This window comes from Phyllobates terribilis, unplaced genomic scaffold (assembly GCF_046119375.1).
Source record: "Phyllobates terribilis strain yellow unplaced genomic scaffold, ASM4611937v1 Scaffold_827__1_contigs__length_625462, whole genome shotgun sequence".
Taxonomy (NCBI): Eukaryota; Metazoa; Chordata; class Amphibia; order Anura; family Dendrobatidae; genus Phyllobates; species Phyllobates terribilis.
The window spans coordinates 24455-49307 of NW_027363587.1; the positions used below are offsets into that span (position 1 = coordinate 24455).

At 50.0% G+C, this 24853-nt stretch overlaps 1 protein-coding gene across 2 annotated transcripts in view; it reads left to right on the top strand.

Annotated features, from left to right (window-relative positions):
• The window catches only part of LOC141240299 (centrosomal protein of 112 kDa-like), a 47197-nt gene that overhangs the window by 16904 nt on the left and 5440 nt on the right, over positions 1 to 24853 (top strand). For both annotated transcript variants that reach the window (XM_073668629.1, XM_073668630.1), the window contains exons 4-8: positions 8446 to 8676; positions 11905 to 11967; positions 19988 to 20137; positions 22800 to 22889; positions 24369 to 24470. In XM_073668629.1, the coding sequence (XP_073524730.1) occupies positions 8446 to 8676; positions 11905 to 11967; positions 19988 to 20137; positions 22800 to 22889; positions 24369 to 24470 (636 nt within the window). The remainder of the gene's footprint in view (positions 1 to 8445; positions 8677 to 11904; positions 11968 to 19987; positions 20138 to 22799; positions 22890 to 24368; positions 24471 to 24853) is intronic.

Sequence of the window (24853 nt, forward strand, 5' to 3'; positions counted from 1 at the left end):
GTGGTGGAGAGAGGAGATTACACCATTAGATTGTCAGCTCTGTGGTGGAGAGAGGAGATTACACCATTAGATTGTCAGCTCTGTGGAGAGAGGAGATTACACCATTAGATTGTCAGCTCTGTGGTGGAGGAGAGAGGAGATTACACCATTAGATTGTCAGCTCTGTGGTGGAGAGAGAGGAGATTACACCATTAGATTGTCAGCTCTGTGGAGAGAGGAGATTACACCATTAGATTGTCAGCTCTGTGGTGGAGGAGAGAGGAGATTACACCATTAGATTGTCAGCTCTGTGGAGAGAGGAGATTACACCATTAGATTGTCAGCTCTGTGGAGAGAGGAGATTACACCATTAGATTGTCAGCTCTGTGGTGGTGGAGAGAGGAGATTACACCATTAGATTGTCAGCTCTGTGGTGGAGAGAGAGGAGATTACACCATTAGATTGTCAGCTCTGTGGTGGAGAGAGGAGATTACACCATTAGATTGTCAGCTCTGTGGTGGTGGAGAGAGGAGATTACACCATTAGATTGTCAGCTCTGTGGAGAGAGGAGATTACACCATTAGATTGTCAGCTCTGTGGTGGAGAGAGGAGATTCCACCATTAGATTGTCAGCTCTGTGGTGGTGGAGAGAGGAGATTACACCATTAGATTGTCAGCTCTGTGGTGGAGGAGAGAGGAGATTACACCATTAGATTGTCAGCTCTGTGGTGGTGGAGAGAGGAGATTCCACCATTAGATTGTCAGCTCTGTGGTGGAGGAGAGAGGAGATTACACCATTAGATTGTCAGCTCTGTGGTGGAGGAGAGAGGAGATTACACCATTAGATTGTCAGCTCTGTGGTGGTGGAGAGAGGAGATTACACCATTAGATTGTCAGCTCTGTGGTGGAGGAGAGAGGAGATTACACCATTAGATTGTCAGCTCTGTGGTGGTGGAGAGAGGAGATTCCACCATTAGATTGTCAGCTCTGTGGTGGAGGAGAGAGGAGATTCCACCATTAGATTGTCAGCTCTGTGGTGGAGGAGAGAGGAGATTCCACCATTAGATTGTCAGCTCTGTGGAGAGAGGAGATTACACCATTAGATTGTCAGCTCTGTGGTGGAGGAGAGAGGAGATTACACCATTAGATTGTCAGCTCTGTGGTGGAGGAGAGAGGAGATTCCACCATTAGATTGTCAGCTCTGTGGTGGAGGAGAGGAGATTACACCATTAGATTGTCAGCTCTGTGGAGAGAGGAGATTACACCATTAGATTGTCAGCTCTGTGGTGGAGGAGAGAGGAGATTACACCATTAGATTGTCAGCTCTGTGGAGAGAGGAGATTCCACCATTAGATTGTCAGCTCTGTGGTGGAGGAGAGAGGAGATTACACCATTAGATTGTCAGCTCTGTGGTGGAGGAGAGAGGAGATTACACCATTAGATTGTCAGCTCTGTGGAGAGAGGAGATTACACCATTAGATTGTCAGCTCTGTGGAGGAGAGAGGAGATTACACCATTAGATTGTCAGCTCTGTGGTGGAGAGAGGAGATTACACCATTAGATTGTCAGCTCTGTGGTGGAGAGAGGAGATTCCACCATTAGATTGTCAGCTCTGTGGTGGTGGAGAGAGGAGATTCCACCATTAGATTGTCAGCTCTGTGGTGGAGGAGAGAGGAGATTACACCATTAGATTGTCAGCTCTGTGGTGGAGGAGAGAGGAGATTACACCATTAGATTGTCAGCTCTGTGGTGGAGAGAGGAGATTCCACCATTAGATTGTCAGCTCTGTGGTGGAGGAGAGAGGAGATTACACCATTAGATTGTCAGCTGTGTGGAGAGAGGAGATTACACCATTAGATTGTCAGCTCTGTGGTGGAGAGAGAGGAGATTACACCATTAGATTGTCAGCTCTGTGGTGGAGAGAGGAGATTACACCATTAGATTGTCAGCTCTGTGGTGGAGAGAGGAGATTACACCATTAGATTGTCAGCTCTGTGGTGGAGAGAGGAGATTACACCATTAGATTGTCAGCTCTGTGGTGGAGAGAGGAGATTACACCATTAGATTGTCAGCTCTGTGGTGGAGAGAGGAGATTACACCATTAGATTGTCAGCTCTGTGGTGGAGAGAGGAGATTACACCATTAGATTGTCAGCTCTGTGGAGAGAGGAGATTACACCATTAGATTGTCAGCTCTGTGGTGGAGGAGAGAGGAGATTACACCATTAGATTGTCAGCTCTGTGGTGGAGGAGAGAGGAGATTACACCATTAGATTGTCAGCTCTGTGGAGAGAGGAGATTACACCATTAGATTGTCAGCTCTGTGGAGAGAGGAGATTACACCATTAGATTGTCAGCTCTGTGGTGGAGAGAGGAGATTACACCATTAGATTGTCAGCTCTGTGGAGAGAGGAGATTACACCATTAGATTGTCAGCTCTGTGGTGGAGGAGAGAGGAGATTACACCATTAGATTGTCAGCTCTGTGGTGGAGGAGAGAGGAGATTACACCATTAGATTGTCAGCTCTGTGGTGGAGGAGAGAGGAGATTACACCATTAGATTGTCAGCTCTGTGGTGGAGAGAGGAGATTACACCATTAGATTGTCAGCTCTGTGGTGGAGAGAGGAGATTACACCATTAGATTGTCAGCTCTGTGGTGGAGAGAGGAGATTACACCATTAGATTGTCAGCTCTGTGGTGGAGAGAGGAGATTACACCATTAGATTGTCAGCTCTGTGGTGGAGAGAGGAGATTACACCATTAGATTGTCAGCTCTGTGGTGGAGGAGAGAGGAGATTACACCATTAGATTGTCAGCTCTGTGGTGGAGAGAGGAGATTACACCATTAGATTGTCAGCTCTGTGGTGGAGGAGAGAGGAGATTACACCATTAGATTGTCAGCTCTGTGGTGGAGGAGAGAGGAGATTATACCATTAGATTGTCAGCTCTGTGGTGGAGGAGAGAGGAGATTACACCATTAGATTGTCAGCTCTGTGGTGGAGGAGAGAGGAGATTACTCCATTAGATTGTCAGCTCTGTGGTGGAGGAGAGAGGAGATTACACCATTAGATTGTCAGCTCTGTGGTGGAGAGAGGAGATTACACCATTAGATTGTCAGCTCTGTGGTGGAGGAGAGAGGAGATTACACCATTAGATTGTCAGCTCTGTGGAGAGAGGAGATTACACCATTAGATTGTCAGCTCTGTGGTGGAGAGAGGAGATTACACCATTAGATTGTCAGCTCTGTGGAGAGAGGAGATTACACCATTAGATTGTCAGCTCTGTGGAGAGAGGAGATTACACCATTAGATTGTCAGCTCTGTGGTGGAGGAGAGAGGAGATTACTCCATTAGATTGTCAGCTCTGTGGTGGAGGAGAGAGGAGATTACACCATTAGATTGTCAGCTCTGTGGTGGAGAGAGGAGATTACACCATTAGATTGTCAGCTCTGTGGTGGAGGAGAGAGGAGATTACACCATTAGATTGTCAGCTCTGTGGAGAGAGGAGATTACACCATTAGATTGTCAGCTCTGTGGTGGAGAGAGGAGATTACACCATTAGATTGTCAGCTCTGTGGAGAGAGGAGATTACACCATTAGATTGTCAGCTCTGTGGTGGAGGAGAGAGGAGATTACACCATTAGATTGTCAGCTCTGTGGTGGAGGAGAGAGGAGATTACACCATTAGATTGTCAGCTCTGTGGAGAGAGGAGATTACACCATTAGATTGTCAGCTCTGTGGTGGAGGAGAGAGGAGATTACACCATTAGATTGTCAGCTCTGTGGTGGAGGAGAGAGGAGATTACACCATTAGATTGTCAGCTCTGTGGAGAGAGGAGATTACACCATTAGATTGTCAGCTCTGTGGTGGAGGAGAGAGGAGATTACACCATTAGATTGTCAGCTCTGTGGTGGAGGAGAGAGGAGATTACACCATTAGATTGTCAGCTCTGTGGAGAGAGGAGATTCCACCATTAGATTGTCAGCTCTGTGGTGGTGGAGAGAGGAGATTCCACCATTAGATTGTCAGCTCTGTGGTGGAGGAGAGAGGAGATTACACCATTAGATTGTCAGCTCTGTGGAGAGAGGAGATTACACCATTAGATTGTCAGCTCTGTGGTGGAGAGAGAGGAGATTACACCATTAGATTGTCAGCTCTGTGGTGGTGGAGAGAGGAGATTACACCATTAGATTGTCAGCTCTGTGGAGAGAGGAGATTACACCATTAGATTGTCAGCTCTGTGGTGGAGGAGAGAGGAGATTACACCATTAGATTGTCAGCTCTGTGGAGAGAGGAGATTACACCATTAGATTGTCAGCTCTGTGGTGGAGAGAGGAGATTACACCATTAGATTGTCAGCTCTGTGGTGGAGGAGAGAGGAGATTACACCATTAGATTGTCAGCTCTGTGGTGGAGAGAGAGGAGATTACACCATTAGATTGTCAGCTCTGTGGTGGAGAGAGGAGATTACACCATTAGATTGTCAGCTCTGTGGTGGAGAGAGGAGTTTACACCATTAGATTGTCAGCTCTGTGGAGAGAGGAGATTACACCATTAGATTGTCAGCTCTGTGGTGGAGAGAGAGGAGATTACACCATTAGATTGTCAGCTCTGTGGTGGAGAGAGAGGAGATTACACCATTAGATTGTCAGCTCTGTGGAGAGAGGAGATTACACCATTAGATTGTCAGCTCTGTGGTGGAGAGAGAGGAGATTACACCATTAGATTGTCAGCTCTGTGGTGGAGAGAGAGGAGATTACACCATTAGATTGTCAGCTCTGTGGTGGAGAGAGGAGATTACACCATTAGATTGTCAGCTCTGTGGTGGTGGAGAGAGGAGATTACACCATTAGATTGTCAGCTCTGTGGAGAGAGGAGATTACACCATTAGATTGTCAGCTCTGTGGTGGAGAGAGGAGATTCCACCATTAGATTGTCAGCTCTGTGGTGGTGGAGAGAGGAGATTCCACCATTAGATTGTCAGCTCTGTGGTGGAGGAGAGAGGAGATTACACCATTAGATTGTCAGCTCTGTGGTGGAGGAGAGAGGAGATTACACCATTAGATTGTCAGCTCTGTGGTGGTGGAGAGAGGAGATTACACCATTAGATTGTCAGCTCTGTGGAGAGAGGAGATTACACCATTAGATTGTCAGCTCTGTGGAGGAGAGAGGAGATTACACCATTAGATTGTCAGCTCTGTGGTGGAGAGAGAGGAGATTACACCATTAGATTGTCAGCTCTGTGGTGGAGGAGAGAGGAGATTACACCATTAGATTGTCAGCTCTGTGGTGGAGAGAGGAGATTACACCATTAGATTGTCAGCTCTGTGGTGGAGAGAGGAGATTACACCATTAGATTGTCAGCTCTGTGGTGGAGAGAGGAGATTACACCATTAGATTGTCAGCTCTGTGGTGGAGGAGAGAGGAGATTCCACCATTAGATTGTCAGCTCTGTGGTGGAGGAGAGAGGAGATTACACCATTAGATTGTCAGCTCTGTGGAGAGAGGAGATTACACCATTAGATTGTCAGCTCTGTGGTGGAGGAGAGAGGAGATTACACCATTAGATTGTCAGCTCTGTGGTGGAGGAGAGAGGAGATTACACCATTAGATTGTCAGCTCTGTGGTGGAGGAGAGAGGAGATTACACCATTAGATTGTCAGCTCTGTGGTGGAGGAGAGAGGAGATTACACCATTAGATTGTCAGCTCTGTGGTGGTGGAGAGAGGAGATTCCACCATTAGATTGTCAGCTCTGTGGTGGAGGAGAGAGGAGATTACACCATTAGATTGTCAGCTCTGTGGTGGAGGAGAGAGGAGATTACACCATTAGATTGTCAGCTCTGTGGTGGTGGAGAGAGGAGATTACACCATTAGATTGTCAGCTCTGTGGAGGAGAGAGGAGATTACACCATTAGATTGTCAGCTCTGTGGAGAGAGGAGATTACACCATTAGATTGTCAGCTCTGTGGAGGAGAGAGGAGATTACACCATTAGATTGTCAGCTCTGTGGTGGAGAGAGGAGATTACACCATTAGATTGTCAGCTCTGTGGTGGAGAGAGGAGATTACACCATTAGATTGTCAGCTCTGTGGTGGAGGAGAGAGGAGATTACACCATTAGATTGTCAGCTCTGTGGTGGTGGAGAGAGGAGATTACACCATTAGATTGTCAGCTCTGTGGTGGAGGAGAGAGGAGATTACACCATTAGATTGTCAGCTCTGTGGTGGAGAGAGGAGATTACACCATTAGATTGTCAGCTCTGTGGTGGAGGAGAGAGGAGATTACACCATTAGATTGTCAGCTCTGTGGTGGAGGAGAGAGGAGATTACACCATTAGATTGTCAGCTCTGTGGTGGAGAGAGGAGATTCCACCATTAGATTGTCAGCTCTGTGGTGGAGGAGAGAGGAGATTCCACCATTAGATTGTCAGCTCTGTGGTGGAGGAGAGAGGAGATTACACCATTAGATTGTCAGCTCTGTGGTGGAGGAGAGAGGAGATTACTCCATTAGATTGTCAGCTCTGTGGTGGAGAGAGGAGATTACACCATTAGATTGTCAGCTCTGTGGTGGTGGAGAGAGGAGATTACACCATTAGATTGTCAGCTCTGTGGTGGAGGAGAGAGGAGATTACACCATTAGATTGTCAGCTCTGTGGTGGTGGAGAGAGGAGATTACACCATTAGATTGTCAGCTCTGTGGAGAGAGGAGATTACACCATTAGATTGTCAGCTCTGTGGTGGAGAGAGGAGATTACACCATTAGATTGTCAGCTCTGTGGTGGAGGAGAGAGGAGATTACACCATTAGATTGTCAGCTCTGTGGTGGAGGAGAGAGGAGATTACTCCATTAGATTGTCAGCTCTGTGGTGGAGAGAGGAGATTACACCATTAGATTGTCAGCTCTGTGGTGGAGGAGAGAGGAGATTACACCATTAGATTGTCAGCTCTGTGGAGAGAGGAGATTACACCATTAGATTGTCAGCTCTGTGGAGAGAGGAGATTACACCATTAGATTGTCAGCTCTGTGGTGGAGAGAGGAGATTACACCATTAGATTGTCAGCTCTGTGGTGGAGGAGAGAGGAGATTACACCATTAGATTGTCAGCTCTGTGGTGGAGGAGAGAGGAGATTACACCATTAGATTGTCAGCTCTGTGGTGGAGGAGAGAGGAGATTACACCATTCGATTGTCAGCTCTGTGGTGGTGGAGAGAGGAGATTCCACCATTAGATTGTCAGCTCTGTGGAGAGAGGAGATTACACCATTAGATTGTCAGCTCTGTGGTGGAGAGAGAGGAGATTACACCATTAGATTGTCAGCTCTGTGGAGAGAGGAGATTACACCATTAGATTGTCAGCTCTGTGGTGGAGAGAGGAGATTACACCATTAGATTGTCAGCTCTGTGGTGGAGGAGAGAGGAGATTACACCATTAGATTGTCAGCTCTGTGGTGGAGAGAGGAGTTTACACCATTAGATTGTCAGCTCTGTGGAGAGAGGAGATTACACCATTAGATTGTCAGCTCTGTGGTGGAGAGAGAGGAGATTACACCATTAGATTGTCAGCTCTGTGGTGGAGAGAGAGGAGATTACACCATTAGATTGTCAGCTCTGTGGTGGAGAGAGGAGATTACACCATTAGATTGTCAGCTCTGTGGTGGAGAGAGAGGAGATTCCACCATTAGATTGTCAGCTCTGTGGTGGAGGAGAGAGGAGATTACTCCATTAGATTGTCAGCTCTGTGGTGGAGGAGAGAGGAGATTACACCATTAGATTGTCAGCTCTGTGGTGGAGAGAGGAGATTACACCATTAGATTGTCAGCTCTGTGGTGGAGGAGAGAGGAGATTACACCATTAGATTGTCAGCTCTGTGGAGAGAGGAGATTACACCATTAGATTGTCAGCTCTGTGGAGAGAGGAGATTACACCATTAGATTGTCAGCTCTGTGGTGGAGAGAGGAGATTACACCATTAGATTGTCAGCTCTGTGGTGGAGAGAGGAGATTACACCATTAGATTGTCAGCTCTGTGGTGGAGAGAGAGGAGATTACACCATTAGATTGTCAGCTCTGTGGAGAGAGGAGATTCCACCATTAGATTGTCAGCTCTGTGGTGGAGGAGAGAGGAGATTACACCATTAGATTGTCAGCTCTGTGGTGGAGGAGAGAGGAGATTACACCATTAGATTGTCAGCTCTGTGGTGGAGAGAGGAGATTACACCATTAGATTGTCAGCTCTGTGGTGGAGAGAGGAGATTCCACCTTTAGATTGTCAGCTCTGTGGTGGAGAGAGGAGATTCCACCATTAGATTGTCAGCTCTGTGGTGGAGGAGAGAGGAGATTACACCATTAGATTGTCAGCTCTGTGGTGGAGGAGAGAGGAGATTACACCATTAGATTGTCAGCTCTGTGGTGGTTGCCTTTGCCTTTGTCTATCACTGACCGGTCCGTCTTGTCCTCGTCTCCACAGACCATCTCAGATCTGGAGAACCAGTTGTACAAGGTGAAGGAAGAACTCATCCAAGTCAACGCTCAGCGCAAGCAGCAGATCCTGGAGCTCGGACACCTGCGGGAGGAGGAGAAGCACAAGACTGCTCAGGAGCACCAGAAGACCATGAGCAAAGTGCGGGCCGAGATGGAGAGCATGAGGCTGGGCCTGCAGAAGAGTCATGCTGCCCAGAGCCAAGAAGCCCTGGAGAAGGTGAGCTGTCCTCCTATGTAGCATGATGACTCCAGTCAGATGTTGGCTGCTGGCCTCGCTTCCTGTGCACATTGCGGACCTTCACCCTCGGCTTAGTCTTTATTTTGCCGCTGTTAGGTTTTTTTCCATAGTTTCCTCCTTCACTATTTAGGTCTTCCATAGCCACCTCCCTTGTAGTCTCTCTTCTCCGACACCTTCTAACTGCTCTCCATCCTTAGTGTCTTCTCTTGGACGTCTTCTAACTGGTCTCCAACATTGGTCATGTTCCTTGTATCTCCTCCTCTTAGACATCTGACTGGTCTCCAGACAGAAGATATACAAGAGTAGAAGGCACTGACAACCTGATCAGCGATGGTCTCCATCACTTGTCAGGTTTCCAGTGCTTCTTGTTTTGGATGTCTTCTGGTTGGTCCCATCACTGGTCAAGTTGTTAATGTCTTCTCCTTTTGAACATCTGACTGGTCTTTGTCACTGGTCAGGTTCTCAGTGTCTTCTCATCTTGGACATCTGGCTGGTCTTCATCACTGGTCATGTAGTTCTCAGTGTCTTTTCGTCTTGGACGTCTTCTAGCCAGTCTCCATCACTGGTCAATTTCTCAGTATCTTCTTCTTTTGGACATTATCTGGCTGGTATCCTTCACTGGTCATGTTCTCAATGTCTCCTCCTCTTGGATATCTGGCTGGTATCAGTCACTGGTCATGTTCAGTGTGTCCTCCTCTTGGACATCTGACTGGTTTCTATCACTGGTCAGGTTCTCGGTATCCTCTTCTCACAGACATCTTCTGGCTGGTCTCCTTCACTGGTCAGATTTCCAGTGTCTTCTCTTGGACATCTGTTTGTTCTCCATCACTGGTCAGGTTTTCAGTGTCTTCTTCTCTTGGACATCTTCTAGCTGGTCTCTGTCACTTGTCATGTTCCCAGTGTCTTCTCCTCTTGTATGTCTTGCTGGTCTCCATCACTAGTCAAGTTGTCAATGTATTTTAGTCTTGGATGTCTTCTGGCTGGTCTCCTTCACTGGTCAGATTTCCAGTGTCTTCTTCTCTTGGACATCTGTTTCGTCTCCATCACTGGTCAGGTTCTCAGTGTCTTCTCTTGGACATCTTCTGGCTGGTCTCCATCACTGGTCAGGTGTCCAGCGTCTTCTCCTCTTGGACATCTGATTGGTCTCAATCACTGGTCAGGTTCCCAGTGTCTTCTCTTGGACATCTTCTGGCTGGTCTCCTTCACTGGTCTGATTTCCAGTGTCTTCTCCTTTTGGACATCTGTTTGGTCTCTGTCACTGGTCAGATTTCCAGTGTCTTCTCCTCTTGGACATCTGTTTGGTCTCCATCACTGGTCAGGTTCTCAGTGTCTTCTCTTGGACATCTTCTGGCTGGTCTCCATCACTGGTCAGGTGTCCAGCGTCTTCTCCTCGTGGACATCTGATTGGTCTCTGTCACTGGTCAGGTTCTCAGTGTCTTCTCTTGGACATGTTCTCTCTGGTCTCCATCACTGGTCAGGTTCTCAGTGTCTTCTCTTGGACATGTTCTCTCTGGTCTCCTTCACTGGTCAGGTTCTCAGTGTCTTCTCCTCTTGGACATCTTCTGACTGGCCTCCATCACTGGTCAGGTTCTCAGTGTCTTCTCCTCTTGGACATGTTCTCTCTGGTCTCCATCACTGGTCAGGTTCTCAGTGTCTTCTCTTGGACATCTTCTGGCTGGTCTCCATCACTGGTCAGGTGTCCAGCGTCTTCTCCTCGTGGACATCTGATTGGTCTCTGTCACTGGTCAGGTTCTCAGTGTCTTCTCTTGGTCATGTTCTCTCTGGTCTCCATCACTGGTCAGGTTCTCAGTGTCTTCTCTTGGACATCTCTCTGGTCTCCTTCACTGGTCAGGTTCTCAGTGTCTTCTCCTCTTGGACATCTTCTGACTGGCCTCCATCACTGGTCAGGTTCTCAGTGTCTTCTCCTCTTGGACATGTTCTCTCTGGTCTCCATCACTGGTCAGGTTCTCAGTGTCTTCTCTTGGACATCTTCTGGCTGGTCTCCACCACTGGTCAGGTGTCCAGCGTCTTCTCCTCGTGGACATCTGATTGGTCTCTGTCACTGGTCAGGTTCTCAGTGTCTTCTCTTGGACATGTTCTCTCTGGTCTCCATCACTGGTCAGGTTCTCAGTGTCTTCTCTTGGACATCTCTCTGGTCTCCTTCACTGGTCAGGTTCTCAGTGTCTTCTCCTCTTGGACATCTTCTGACTGGCCTCCATCACTTTTCAGGTGTCCAGCGTCTTCTCCTCTTGGACATCTGATTGGTCTCTGTCACTGGTCAGGTTCTCAGTGTCTTCTCTTGGACATGTTCTCTCTGGTCTCCATCACTGATCAGGTGTCCAGCGTCTTCTCCTCTTGGACATCTGATTGGTCTCTGTCACTGGTCAGGTTCTCAGTGTCTTCTCTTGGACATCTCTCTGGTCTCCATCACTGGTCAGGTTCTCAGTGTCTTCTCTTGGACATGTTCTCTCTGGTGTCCATCACTGGTCAGGTTCTCAGTGTCTACTCCTCTTGAAAATCTGATTGGTCTCCATCACTGGTCAGGTTCTCAGTGTCTTATCTTGGACATGTTCTCTCTGGTCTCCATCACTGGTCAGGTTCTCAGTGTCTTCTCGTCTTGGACATGTTCTCTCTGGTCTCCATCACTGGTCAGGTTCTCAGTGTCTTCTCATCTTGGACATGTTCTCTCTGGTCTCCATCACTGGTCAGGTTCTCAGTATCTTCTCGTCTTGGACATGTTCTCTCTGGTCTCCATCACTGGTCAGGTTCTCAGTGTCTTCTCGTCTTGGACATGTTCTCTCTGGTCTCCATCACTGGTCAGGTTCTCAGTGTCTTCTCGTCTTGGACATGTTCTCTCTGGTCTCCATCACTGGTCAGGTTCTCAGTGTCTTCTCGTCTTGGACATGTTCTCTCTGGTCTCCATCACTGGTCAGGTTCTCAGTGTCTTCTCGTCTTGGACATGTTCTCTCTGGTCTCCATCACTGGTCAGGTTCTCAGTGTCTTCTCGTCTTGGACATGTTCTCTCTGGTCTCCATCACTGGTCAGGTTCTCACTGTCTTCTTCTCGTCTTGGACATCTTCTGACTGGCCTCCATCACTGGTCAGGTTCTCTGTAACCTCCGCTCCTGGGCAGGTTTTCCGTAGCCTCTGTTCCTTGGTCACCCCTCGCTTGTTGTCCGATTTCTGATCTCTGCACTTTCTCTTTCAGGCCGGAAGCCGATTACTCCAAATCGAGAAGGAATACAGCGAGAAGCTGAAGAAAAGCGCACAGGTACGGCCCCGCGAGTCACTGCCGCAGACGCGGCCATCAGCGCACAGGTACGGCCCCGCGAGTCACTGCCGCAGACGCGGCCATCAGCGCACAGGTACGGCCCCGCGAGTCTCTGCTGTCTGTCAGTGAATGGAAACCTTCCTGTGTACATCAACCAGCAGGAATACCTGTCCTCACCAGATACAGCTCACAGCTGAAGACTTGTTACAGTGTGTCAGTGAGATAATCCTCTATGAGGGAAGCTCAGCACAAACCTCCATCCTGTGCTGATGGGTTGTTACAGTGTATCGGGTTATCAGTGTGAGGGTCCTGTACATTGTGCTGCCCGCCGTCCAGCGACCATACTGCCTGCGTACCATCTGTAACGGGGACCCCCTGCCTCCGTATCAACTGTTACAGACCCCCGCACACCCTCTGGTTGTGGAGGATGAGACGATGTAACGGCAGAATAGTGACTGCAGCTCTGGAGGTGACTGGAGGATAAGACACGATGTAACAGCAGAATAGTGACTGCAGCTCTGGGGGTGGCTGGAGGATTAGACATGATGTAACAGCAGACTAGTGACTGCAGCTCTGGAGGTGACTGGAGGATAAGACACAATGTAACAGCAGAATAGTGACTGCAGCTCTGGAGGTGACTGGAGGATAAGACACAATGTAACAGCAGAATAGTGACTGCAGCTCTGGAGGTGACTGGAGGATAAGACACAATGTAACAGCAGAATAGTGACTGCAGCTCTGGAGGATAAGACACGATGTAACAGCAGAATAGTGACTGCAGCTCTGGAGGTGACTGGAGGATAAGACACGATGTAGCAGCAGAATAGTGACTGCAGCTCTGGAGGTGGCTGGAGGATAAGACACGATGTAACAGCAGAATAGTGAGTGCAGCTTTGGAGGTGAATGGAGGGTAAGACACGATGTAACAGCAGAATAGTGACTGCAGCTCTGGAGGTGACTGGAGGATAAGACACAATGTAACAGCAGAATAGTAACTGCAGCTCTGGAGGTGACTGGAGGATAAGACACAATGTAACAGCAGAATAGTGACTGCAGCTCTGGAGGTGACTGGAGGATAAGACACAATGTAACAGCAGAATAGTGACTGCAGCTCTGGAGGTGACTGGAGGATAAGACACAATGTAACAGCAGAATAGTGACTGCAGCTCTGGAGGTGGCTGGAGGATAAGACACGATGTAACAGCAGAATAGTGACTGCAGCTCTGGAGGTGACTGGAGGATAAGACACAATGTAACAGCAGAATAGTGACTGCAGCTCTGGAGGTGGCTGGAGGATAAGACACGATGTAGCAGCAGAATAGTGACTGCAGCTCTGGAGGAGACAGGAGGATAAGACACAATGTAACAGCAGAATAGTGAGTGCAGCTCTGGAGGTGAATGGAAGATAAGACACAATGTAACAGCAGAATAGTGAGTGCAGCTCTGGAGGTGACTGGAGGGTAAGACACGATGTAACAGCAGAATAGTGACTGCAGCTCTGGAGGTGACTGGAGGATAAGACACAATGTAACAGCAGAATAGTGACTGCAGCTCTGGAGGTGACTGGAGGATAAGACACAATGTAACAGCAGAATAGTGACTGCAGCTCTGGAGGTGACTGGAGCATAAGACATGATGTAACAGAAGAATAGTGACTGCAGCTCTGGAGGTGACTGGAGCATAAGACATGATGTAACAGAAGAATAGTGACTGCAGCTCTGGAGGTAACTGGAAGATAAGACACAATGTAACAGCAGAATAGTGAGTGCAGCTTTGGAGGTGAATGGAAGATAAGACACAATGTAACAGCAGAATAGTGAGTGCAGCTCTGGAGGTGACTGGAGGGTAAGACACGATGTAACAGCAGAATAGTGACTGCAGCTCTGGAGGATAAGACACAATGTAACAGCAGAATTGTGACTGCAGCTCTGGAGGTGACTGGAAGATAAGACACAATGTAACAGCAGAATAGTGACTGCAGCTCTGGAGGTTACTGGAGGATAAGACACAATGTAACAGCAGAATAGTGACTGCAGCTCTGGAGGATAAGACACGATGTAACAGCAGAATAGTGACTGCAGCTCTGGAGGTGACTGGAGGATAAGACACAATGTAACAGCAGAATAGTGACTGCAGCTCTGGAGGTGGCTGGAGGATAAGACACGATGTAGCAGCAGAATAGTGACTGCAGCTCTGGAGGTGGCTGGAGGATAAGACACGATGTAACAGCAGAATAGTGACTGCAGCTTTGGAGGTGAATGGAGGGTAAGACACGATGTAACAGCAGAATAGTGACTGCAGCTCTGGAGGTGACTGGAGGATAAGACACAATGTAACAGCAGAATAGTGACTGCAGCTCTGGAGGTGACTGGAGCATAAGACATGATGTAACAGCAGAATAGTGACTGCAGCTCTGGAGGTGACTGGAGCATAAGACATGATGTAACAGAAGAATAGTGACTGCAGCTCTGGAGGTAACTGGAAGATAAGACACAATGTAACAGCAGAATAGTGAGTGCAGCTTTGGAGGTGAATGGAAGATAAGACACAATGTAACAGCAGAATAGTGAGTGCAGCTCTGGAGGTGACTGGAGGGTAAGACACGATGTAACAGCAGAATAGTGACTGCAGCTCTGGAGGTGACTGGAGGATAAGACACAATGTAACAGCAGAATAGTGACTGCAGCTCTGGAGGTGACTGGAGGATAAGACACAATGTAACAGCAGAATAGTGACTGCAGCTCTGGAGGTGACTGGAGGATAAGACACAATGTAACAGCAGAATAGTGACTGCAGCTCTGGAGGATAAGACACGATGTAACAGCAGAATAGTGACTGCAGCTCTGGAGGTGACTGGAGGATAAGACACAATGTAACAGCAGAATAGTGACTGCAGCTCTGGAGGTGGCTGGAGGATAAGACACGATGTAACAGCAGAATAGTGACTGCAGCTTTGGAGGTGAATGGAGGGTAAGACACGATGTAACAGCAGAATAGTGACTGCAGCTCTGGAGGTGACTGGAGGATAAGACACAATGTAACAGCAGAATAGTGAGTGCAGCTTTGGAGGTGAATGGAGGGTAAGACACGATGTAACAGCAGAATAGTAACTGCAGCTCTGGAGGTGACTGGAGGATAAGACACAATGTAACAGCAGAATAGTGACTGCAGCTCTGGAGGTGACTGGAGGATAAGACACAATGTAACAGCAGAATAGTGACTGCAGCTCTGGAGGTGACTGGAGGATAAGACACAATGTAACAGCAGAATAGTGACTGCAGCTCTGGAGGTGACTGGAGGATAAGACACAATGTAACAGCAGAATAGTGACTGCAGCTCTGGAGGTGACTGGAGGATAAGACACGATGTAACAGCAGAATAGTGACTGCAGCTCTGGAGGTGGCTGGAGGATAAGACACGATGTAACAGCAGAATAGTGACTGCAGCTCTGGAGGTGACTGGAGGATAAGACACAATGTAACAGCAGAATAGTGACTGCAGCTCTGGAGGTGGCTGGAGGATAAGACACGATGTAGCAGCAGAATAGTGACTGCAGCTCTGGAGGTGGCTGGAGGATAAGACACGATGTAACAGCAGAATAGTGACTGCAGCTCAGGAGGTGACTGGAGGATAAGACACCATGTAACAGCAGAATAGTGACTGCAGCTTTGGAGGTGAATGGAAGATAAGACACAATGTAACAGCAGAATAGTGAGTGCAGCTCTGGAGGTGACTGGAGGGTAAGACACGATGTAACAGCAGAATAGTGACTGCAGCTCTGGAGGTGACTGGAGGATAACACACAATGTAACAGCAGAATAGTGACTGCAGCTCTGGAGGTGACTGGAGGATAAGACACAATGTAACAGCAGAATAGTGACTGCAGCTCTGGAGGTGACTGGAGGATAAGACACAATGTAACAGCAGAATAGTGACTGCAGCTCTGGAGGATAAGACACGATGTAACAGCAGAATAGTGACTGCAGCTCTGGAGGTGACTGGAGGATAAGACACAATGTAACAGCAGAATAGTGACTGCAGCTCTGGAGGTGGCTGGAGGATAAGACACGATGTAACAGCAGAATAGTGACTGCAGCTTTGGAGGTGAATGGAGGGTAAGACACGATGTAACAGCAGAATAGTGACTGCAGCTCTGGAGGTGACTGGAGGATAAGACACAATGTAACAGCAGAATAGTGAGTGCAGCTTTGGAGGTGAATGGAGGGTAAGACACGATGTAACAGCAGAATAGTGTCTGCAGCTCTGGAGGTGAATGGAGGGTAAGACACGATGTAACAGCAGAATAGTGTCTGCAGCTCTGGAGGTGACTGGAAGATAAGACACAATGTAACAGCAGAATAGTGACTGCAGCTCTGGAGGTGACTGGAGGATAAGACACAATGTAACAGCAGAATAGTAACTGCAGCTCTGGAGGTGACTGGAGGATAAGACCTGATGTAACAGCAGAATAGTGACTGCAGCTCTGGAGGTGACTGGAGGATAAGACACAATGTAACAGCAGAATAGTGACTGCAGCTCTGGAGGTGACTGGAGGATAAGACACAATGTAACAGCAGAATAGTGACTGCAGCTCTGGAGGTGGCTGGAGGATAAGACACGATGTAACAGCAGAATAATGACTGCAGCTCTGGAGGTGACTGGAGGATAAGACACAATGTAACAGCAGAATAGTGAGTGCAGCTCTGGAGGTGACTGGAGGATAAGACACGATGTAACAGCAGAATAGTAAGTGCAGTTCTGGAAGTGACTGGAGGATAAGACGTGATGTAACAGCAGACTAGTGACTGCAGCTCTGGAGGTGACTGGAGGATAAGACACGATGTAACAGCAGAATAGTGACTGCAGCTCTGGAGGTGACTGGAGGATAAGACACGATGTAACAGCAGAATAGTGAGTGCAGCTCTGGAGGTGACTGGAGGATAAGACGTGATGTAACAGCAGAATAGTGAGTGCAGCTCTGGAGGTGACTGGAGGATAAGACACGATGTAACAGCAGAATAGTGACTGCAGCTCTGGAGGTGACTGGAGGATAAGACGTGATGTAACAGCAGAATAGTGAGGGCAGCTCTGGAGGTGACTGGAGGATAAGACACGATGTAACAGCAGAATAGTGACTGCAGCTCTGGAGGTGACTGGACGATAAGACATGATGTAACGGCATTACTGTGACTGCAGCTCTGGAGGTGACTGGAGGATAAGACACGATGTAACAGCAGAATAGTGACTGCAGCTCTGGAGGTGACTGGACGATAAGACATGATGTAACGGCAGAATAGTGACTGCAGCTCTGGAGGTGACTGGACGATAAGACATGATGTAACGGCAGAATAGTGACTGCAGCTCTGGAGGTGACTGGAGGATAAGACACGATGTAACGGCAGAATAGTGACTGCAGCTCTGGAGGTGACTGGACGATAAGACATGATGTAACGGCATTACTGTGACTGCAGCTCTGGAGGTGACTGGAGGATAAGACACGATGTAACGGCAGAATAGTGACTGCAGCTCTGGAGGTGACTGGACGATAAGACATGATGTAACGACATTACTGTGACTGCAGCTCTGGAGGTGACTGGAGAAGTTTGTGTGTTTCACATTAGACTCTTTACATTTAATTGATAATGAACTGTTGTGTGTCCATTGTCCTACCTCGTTCAGTACTCCCACAATGCCCTGCTCCTCTCCTGTGACTGGGCGGGCCTTGTCGCCCTGTTCATCCTGAGCCTTCTGGTTCATGAACCTGATGCCAGATCAGCAGGGAGGACTGATACTGCTGGGGCAGGCGGTTCTGTAGCTTAGTTCATGGTTGATCTGAGGTGTCGCCTTCACTTCTGGACATGGGGCAAAGATCTCAGCCCGGGAAGGTCACACAGAACGACCCGCAGCTCTCTGCTGCCCCCTATCATCCGGACTATTACACGATTGGCCGATGATTAACTGTGGAGGCCGCGGCTGCTTCCATTACTAGGCCAGTTATCGAGAAACTAACAGTGAACGTATAGTATATACACCTCCGATTCCAGCACATAAAATATATATATATACCCCGGTACGGTCACTGCGAATTCCACGATAACCCAAGAAAGGTTATTAGCTGCCACCACCGGCCGGCTGGGTGGACGCCTGGTTCTTGTTCTGGTAGCGGATGACTTTGGGGTGCGGGGAACAGAACTATAAATGTTATATTTAATCCAGAACGATGGGCAGCGTTTATAACAAATATACAAAAGATTTTACAATGGGGACAAAACAATACAGAATATACAGTTACATAAAATAAAAGGGATAAAACAATACAGAATATACAGTTACATAAAATAAAAGGGATAAAACAATACAGAATATACAGTTACATAAAATAAAAGGGATAAAACAATACAGAATATACAGTTACATAAAATTAAAAGGGATAAAACAGAAGAAACTTCCTACACAGATCGCAGAGACGAGTCAGCAGCGGATGGAAGCACTCCGATGGAAAACCTCCAGTTATCGGGATCTGCACCTCAAAAACATCTCCAGAATCCCACCTTTTCTTACCTTTGACTCTGTAATAACTGTTTACTGATTCCTTCTCATCTGGACTATTACAACTCTCTACTAATCGGTCTCCCTCTTACTAAACTTTCCTCTCTAAAGTCCATCTTGAATGCGGCAGCCAGGATCATATTCCTCTCCAGCCGCTACACCGGCGCCTCCACCCTGTGCCAGTCATTACACTGGTTACCCATCCACTACAGAGTCCAATATAAACTTATCACTCACACCCACATAGCGTTCCATGCTTCACTACCGCCCTACATCTCCTCCTTCGTCAGTCTACCACCCTACCCGTGCTAATAGCCTAAGAGTAACATCCTCAATAATCCGAACCTCCCACTCCCGTCTCCAAGACTTCTCACGTGCTGCACCAATTCTTTGGAATGCACTACCCAGGAGACTTCGATTAATCCCCAATACCCACAGTGTTAGCTTGCCCTAAAAGCGCATTTCTTTCGACTGGCCTATCGCCTCACCTCTAACTATCCATTTTTTTCCCCCATACAACACTTCCTTCCAAATCCAGTCCCTCGTATCGTCTGGTTACACACCCCCATGTCTGTCCTGTACACATACTGGTTGACGATTGCTGCATTAGGTGATTACCCTATTTATTACATTGATGGCTAACCGTACAACGCAAGCAATTGCTACCATCCACCTTTCTTGTCTCCCCATTTCCTCATAGATTGTAGCTTGCAGGCAGGGTCCTCACTCCTCCTGGTATCTGTAGATTTATGTGATTATAGAATAACAATAATGTCTTTTATTGTCTGTACAAATCCCCTCTAAAATGTAAAGTGCTGCGGAATATGTTGGCGCTATAGAAATAGAATAATTATTATTACCCACATGACCTGGCTGTTGTCAGTTATCTGGTCACTGTTGATTTGTGGCTTATTGACTAGGGGTTACAGTTATGAGAAAATATGCATCTTCGTCCCTGATTCGCCCTGCAGCTGAAAATGTATGTCCCATCAGTATCGGATTTATACAAACTTTGATATTCAACATTTTCTTTCAGAGTCCTTAAGTCTAGGCTGGCTATTGTAAATATAACCACAGTGTCACTTGAATCCAACATGCATCTCCTGTGGACAAAAGGGTTTTCACTGCTGTGTTTATGTGTAAACACCTGTACCCTATTGTTGTCCAACCTTTTGAAAAGGCTTCCCCTTGTCTCAATACCTGTTCGAACTATAACTCTTTGTGTTTGCACAATAGACATCCTCGTTAGTACTGCTGGGGTCTTTTGTCCTAAAAGGAGCTCTTGCATGTTAATTAAGATGGTTCACATCCAATTTGCTACTTGTATTAGTCTATTCCAAGAGTGTCACACAGATTAGCAGTAGGAGAAGAGCTTGCAATCTGAGCTGACAGAGGAGGGAGGGGGGTGAATATGGCTACAGAGATTTTAATATTTCCTATGACAACGTGGCTCACATTCCTCGCCTTCCAGGTGGTCAGTGACCTCCAGACGACCATCGCCTCCCTGCGAGAGGAGAGCGGCCACCAGCAGCTCAACGCCGAGAGGAGACTGCAGGAGGCCGCACAGAACTACGAGGACGACAAGAAGCAAATGACCAGAGAGTACGAGAAGGCGATAAAGGTGCGGGTCACATTGCACTGATGAGATGGTGCGTGTCACATTGCACTGATGACGTGGTGCTGGTCACATTGCACTGATGAGATGGTGCAGGTCACATTGCACTGGTGACGTGGTGCAGGTCACATTGCACTGATGACGTGGTGCAGGTCACATTGCACTGATGAGATGGTGCAGGTCACATTGCACTGATGACGTGGTGCAGGTCACATTGCACTGATGAGATGGTGCAGGTCACGTTGCACTGATCACACGGTGCGGGGTCACGTTGCACTGATCACACGGTGCGGGTCACATTGCACTGATGAGATGGTGCGTGTCACATTGCACTGATGACGTGGTGCGTGTCACATTGCACTGATGACGTGGTGCAGGTCACATTGCGCTGATGACGTGGTGCGTGTCACATTGCGCTGATGACGTGGTGCAGGTCACATTGCGCTGATGACGTGGTGCAGGTCACATTGCGCTGATGACGTGGTGCAGGTCACATTGCGCTGATGACGTGGTGCAGGTCACGTTGCACTGATCACACGGTGCGGGTCACATTGCCCTGATGAGATGGTGCGGGTTCACGTTGCGCTGGTGACGCGGTGCGGGTTCACGTTGCGCTGGTGACGCGGTGCGGGTCACGTTGCGCTGGTGACGCGGTGCGGGGTCCCGTTGCGCTGGTGACGCGGTGCGGGGTCCCGTTGCGCTGGTGACGCGGTGCGGGGTCCCGTTGCGCTGGTGACGCGGTGCGGGGTCCCGTTGCGCTGATGACGCGGTGCGGGGTCCCGTTGCGCTGATGACGCGGTGCGGGGTCCCGTTGCGCTGATGACGCGGTGCGGGGTCCCGTTGCGCTGATGACGCGGTGCGGGGTCCCGTTGCGCTGATGACGCGGTGCGGGGTGCCGTTGCGCTGATGACGCGGTGCGGGGTGCCGTTGCGCTGATGACGCGGTGCGGGGTGCCGTTGCGCTGATGACGCGGTGCGGGGTCCCGTTGCGCTGATGACGCGGTGCGGGGTCCCGTTGCGCTGATGACGCGGTGCGGGGTGCCGTTGCGCTGATGACGCGGTGCGGGGTGCCGTTGCGCTGATGACGCGGTGCGGGGTGCCGTTGCGCTGATGACGCGGTGCGGGGTGCCGTTGCGCTGATGACGCGGTGCGGGGTGCCGTTGCGCTGATGACGCGGTGCGGGGTGCCGTTGCGCTGATGACGCGGTGCGGGGTGCCGTTGCGCTGATGACGCGGTGCGGGGTGCCGTTGCGCTGATGACGCGGTGCGGGGTGCCGTTGCGCTGATGACGCGGTGCGGGGTGCCGTTGCGCTGATGACGCGGTGCGGGGTGCCGTTGCGCTGATGACGCGGTGCGGGGTCCCGTTGCGCTGATGACGCGGTGCGGGGTCCCGTTGCGCTGATGACGCGGTGCGGGGTCCCGTTGCGCTGATGACGCGGTGCGGGGTCCCGTTGCGCTGATGACGCGGTGCGGGTCAGATTGCACAGACTAGATTGTACAGATCAGAAGGTCCGCCGGCTGCTAAGTACAATCTTACCCGTCCTCTGCTGATTGTTTTGTGCTCGGGTGCCGAGCCCGTGTCATATCCGCAGCTGTAATCTTTAGAGCGATGACATCACAGTTCAGTCCTTGGGATAAGTTTGTGCCCCCCTCAGCGCTTCCTGACCTGGCGGGCAGCCGTCCTCCTCCTGTCAGGGCTCAGAATGGCTGTCCATAACGCCGGACCCCTGAGGGCGGTGGGAAGCTGCCTGGCAGAGCTTGTGGAAGAGATTGGGGGCAGCAGGGTCTGCGGTGTCTGCTCCGCACTCCACACACTGATGATGATCACAGGTTTTATGTCACCATGGGAGGGACCCTGCGCTCCACTCATCCTGAGCCTCCTGCTTCATGTATACACACCACGAAAGGAAAGATTCCCGGCAGCAGGAATGTGGCCGCCGCGTGCGAGGGGCCGCCGCATGGATCAGCTTATACCAGGCGGTGCAGGACGCTCTCACACTGTGGGGTCCTCTGCATGAACCCCCAGGAGGGGCCCGCGGACTCCTAGAGTCTTATATGGTGACATTAGGGGTGTACTTTTATGTGACCGCACGGATTTGTGCAAGTCCTAGGGCTGAGAACCCAGCACGTGGTGATTGCTGGCCAGCCGAGACCCCGGACCGCAGAGTCGCTTGTTGGGCGTCTGGCCGCCCGCTTGTTGGGCGTCTGGCCGCCCGCTTGTTGGGCGTCTGGCCGCCCGCTTGTTGGGCGTCTGGCCGCCCGCTTGTTGGGCGTCTGGCCGCCCGCTTGTTGGGCGTCTGGCCGCCCGCTTGTTGGGCGTCTGGCCGCCCGCTTGTTGGGCGTCTCGTGTGTTGTGTTGCAGCTCCTGCGAGATGTGGTTACCGGTTCCCGTCCCCCTAGGGTCAACCAGCAGAGTTGGTTGTTAGTGCGTGTCTCTCCGTCTGTTGTTGCCTGTCTCGCGATCACTTGTTGCACATCTCGCAGTCGATTGTTACATGTCTCGTGTGTTGTGTTGCGCTTCTCACAGTTGGTTGTTACAGGGCTCACGGTCCGTTGTTGCGCGTCTCGCCGTCAGTTGTTGCGTTTCTCGTAGGCCGTTTATTCTGCATCTCGCAGTTGGTTGGTGCATGTCTCACAGTCGGTTGTTATGTCTCATGTGCTGTGTTGCAGCTCCTGCAGGACGAGGGCAGCGGTTACTGCACGCGGCTGCGGTTCTTGGAGAAGAATCTTCAGGACAAGGAGCTGGAGCTGCAGGAGCAGGTGAGACCCCCGCCGCCATCTCCCACCCGCAGGAGGACCACAGCCACTGACACATCCTATCATCCCTGGCTGCGGCCACCGTGCGCCAATCATCACCGGGGTGTAGTCAGGAACATTCCCAGGGTTGTCAGCTTAGGGCCGCCCCCGCCTAGTCAGCGCGCACCGCCCCCGCCTAGTCAGCGTCCTTCTCCCCCCCCGCCAAATCAGCGCCCGCCGCTGTTCTCTCCAATCGTCTTTGATTGGAGACGTTCAGTGATGGGATTCCTGCTTACACCTGATGTGCATCTCACTACAGTAACCAAGATCATAATTCGGATTGATGTTTTAATCAGGATTTTACCTTTCCCCAGAGACCAAACATGACATGTCTGGTGTCAGTTATCTGGGCACTATGGATTTGGGGCTTATAGGCATCTGTTACATTTTCATCTTCAGGATGAATCAGGGAAGAAGATGCATGCTTTCACATAATTGTATGTCTATCGGATCTATACAAACTCCTATAATCATAATTTTCTTTGACCCCAGACGTATGTCTACCAATGTATCCTGTGACTGAAGGGGCTTTTCCACGTCTGTCTCTATGTGTAACCACATGTCTCTCTTGTTGTCCAACCCTCTGAAAAGGCTTTTCCTGTTTCAATTACCAGTCCAATCTATAACTCTTTGTCTACACGCAAGCCTCGTTGACAGCCTCGTTGATACTGCGGGGGTCTTTCACTTCCAAAAGGAGCTGCTTGCATTTTAAGTAGGGTTGCCACTTCCCAATTTCCTACTGCTTTACGTCCGTTATACCAGGCAGCTCAGATTGCAAGCTCTTGTCCTGCTGCACCAGAGCGAAGAGGGGGGTGAATGCCTCCGTCACTGGGGGCTTCAGAGATCAGTCACATCCAGGTCTCAGGCCGCGAATATCCGATATTACAGCACAGACCGCGAGCGCTGGAAACTACACATCTGTACCAGGGAGCTCTGCATCTCTGCTCATCCTCCAGAGCTGTACTCACTATTCTGCTGTTACATCACGGTTCATCCTCCAGAGCTGTACTCTCTATTCTGCTTTTACATCACGGTTCATCCTCCAGAGCTGCACTCACTATTCTGCTGTTACATCAAGGCTCACCCTCCAGTCACCTCCAGAGCTGCATGGCACATGGATATGATGGTAGCCGCAGCGATTCCTTTCCCTGCGCTCTGTGGGTGTGTATCCCCGTCTGTCTTCGGATCATCCCCCCCATCATTTGCCGTGGGGTGAGAGGATCTTCGTGCTCCGCTCGCTCCTGGCCGCTCTCATCCTCTGGACATCTGCCGACCAGATGACCCCCCCACATTCTGCTCCGTTGTAGTCCTATATGAAGGGGTCTTCATTTTCCTACCTTGGTCTCGGAGTGGTCCATGACCGGGGGAGGGGCTGATACGACAATGACTGCCATGCTGACTGTTTCCTCGCAGTGAACTCACCCTCCACCATTTCTCTCACAGATCACTCACATCCGTCGGGAGTACGAGCTGAGGATCTGTGGCCTGATGCCGGCCGCCCTGCGCCACGAGCTGGAGGACACCATCAGCTCTCTGAAGTCCCAGGTAACGGGTCATAGATCCCTGCGATCCGCGAGGCCGACGCCTGCGCTCCCTCCGAGAGGGAAGACAGGGGCCGACGCCTGCGCTCCCTCCGAGAAGGAAGGGGCCGACGCCTGCGCTTCCTCCGAGAGGGAAGGAAGGGGCCGACGCCTGCGCTCCCTCCGAGAGGGAAGGAAGGGGCCGACGCCGGCGCTACCTCCGAGAAAGAAGGGGCCGACGCCTGCGCTCCCTCCGAGAGGGAAGGAAGGGGCCGACGCCTGCGCTCCCTCCGAGAGGGAAGGAAGGGGCCGACGCCGGCGCTACCTCCGAGAGGGAAGAAAGGGGCCGACGCCTGCGCTACCTCCGAGAGGGAAGAAAGGGGCCGACGCCGGCGCTACCTCCGAGAG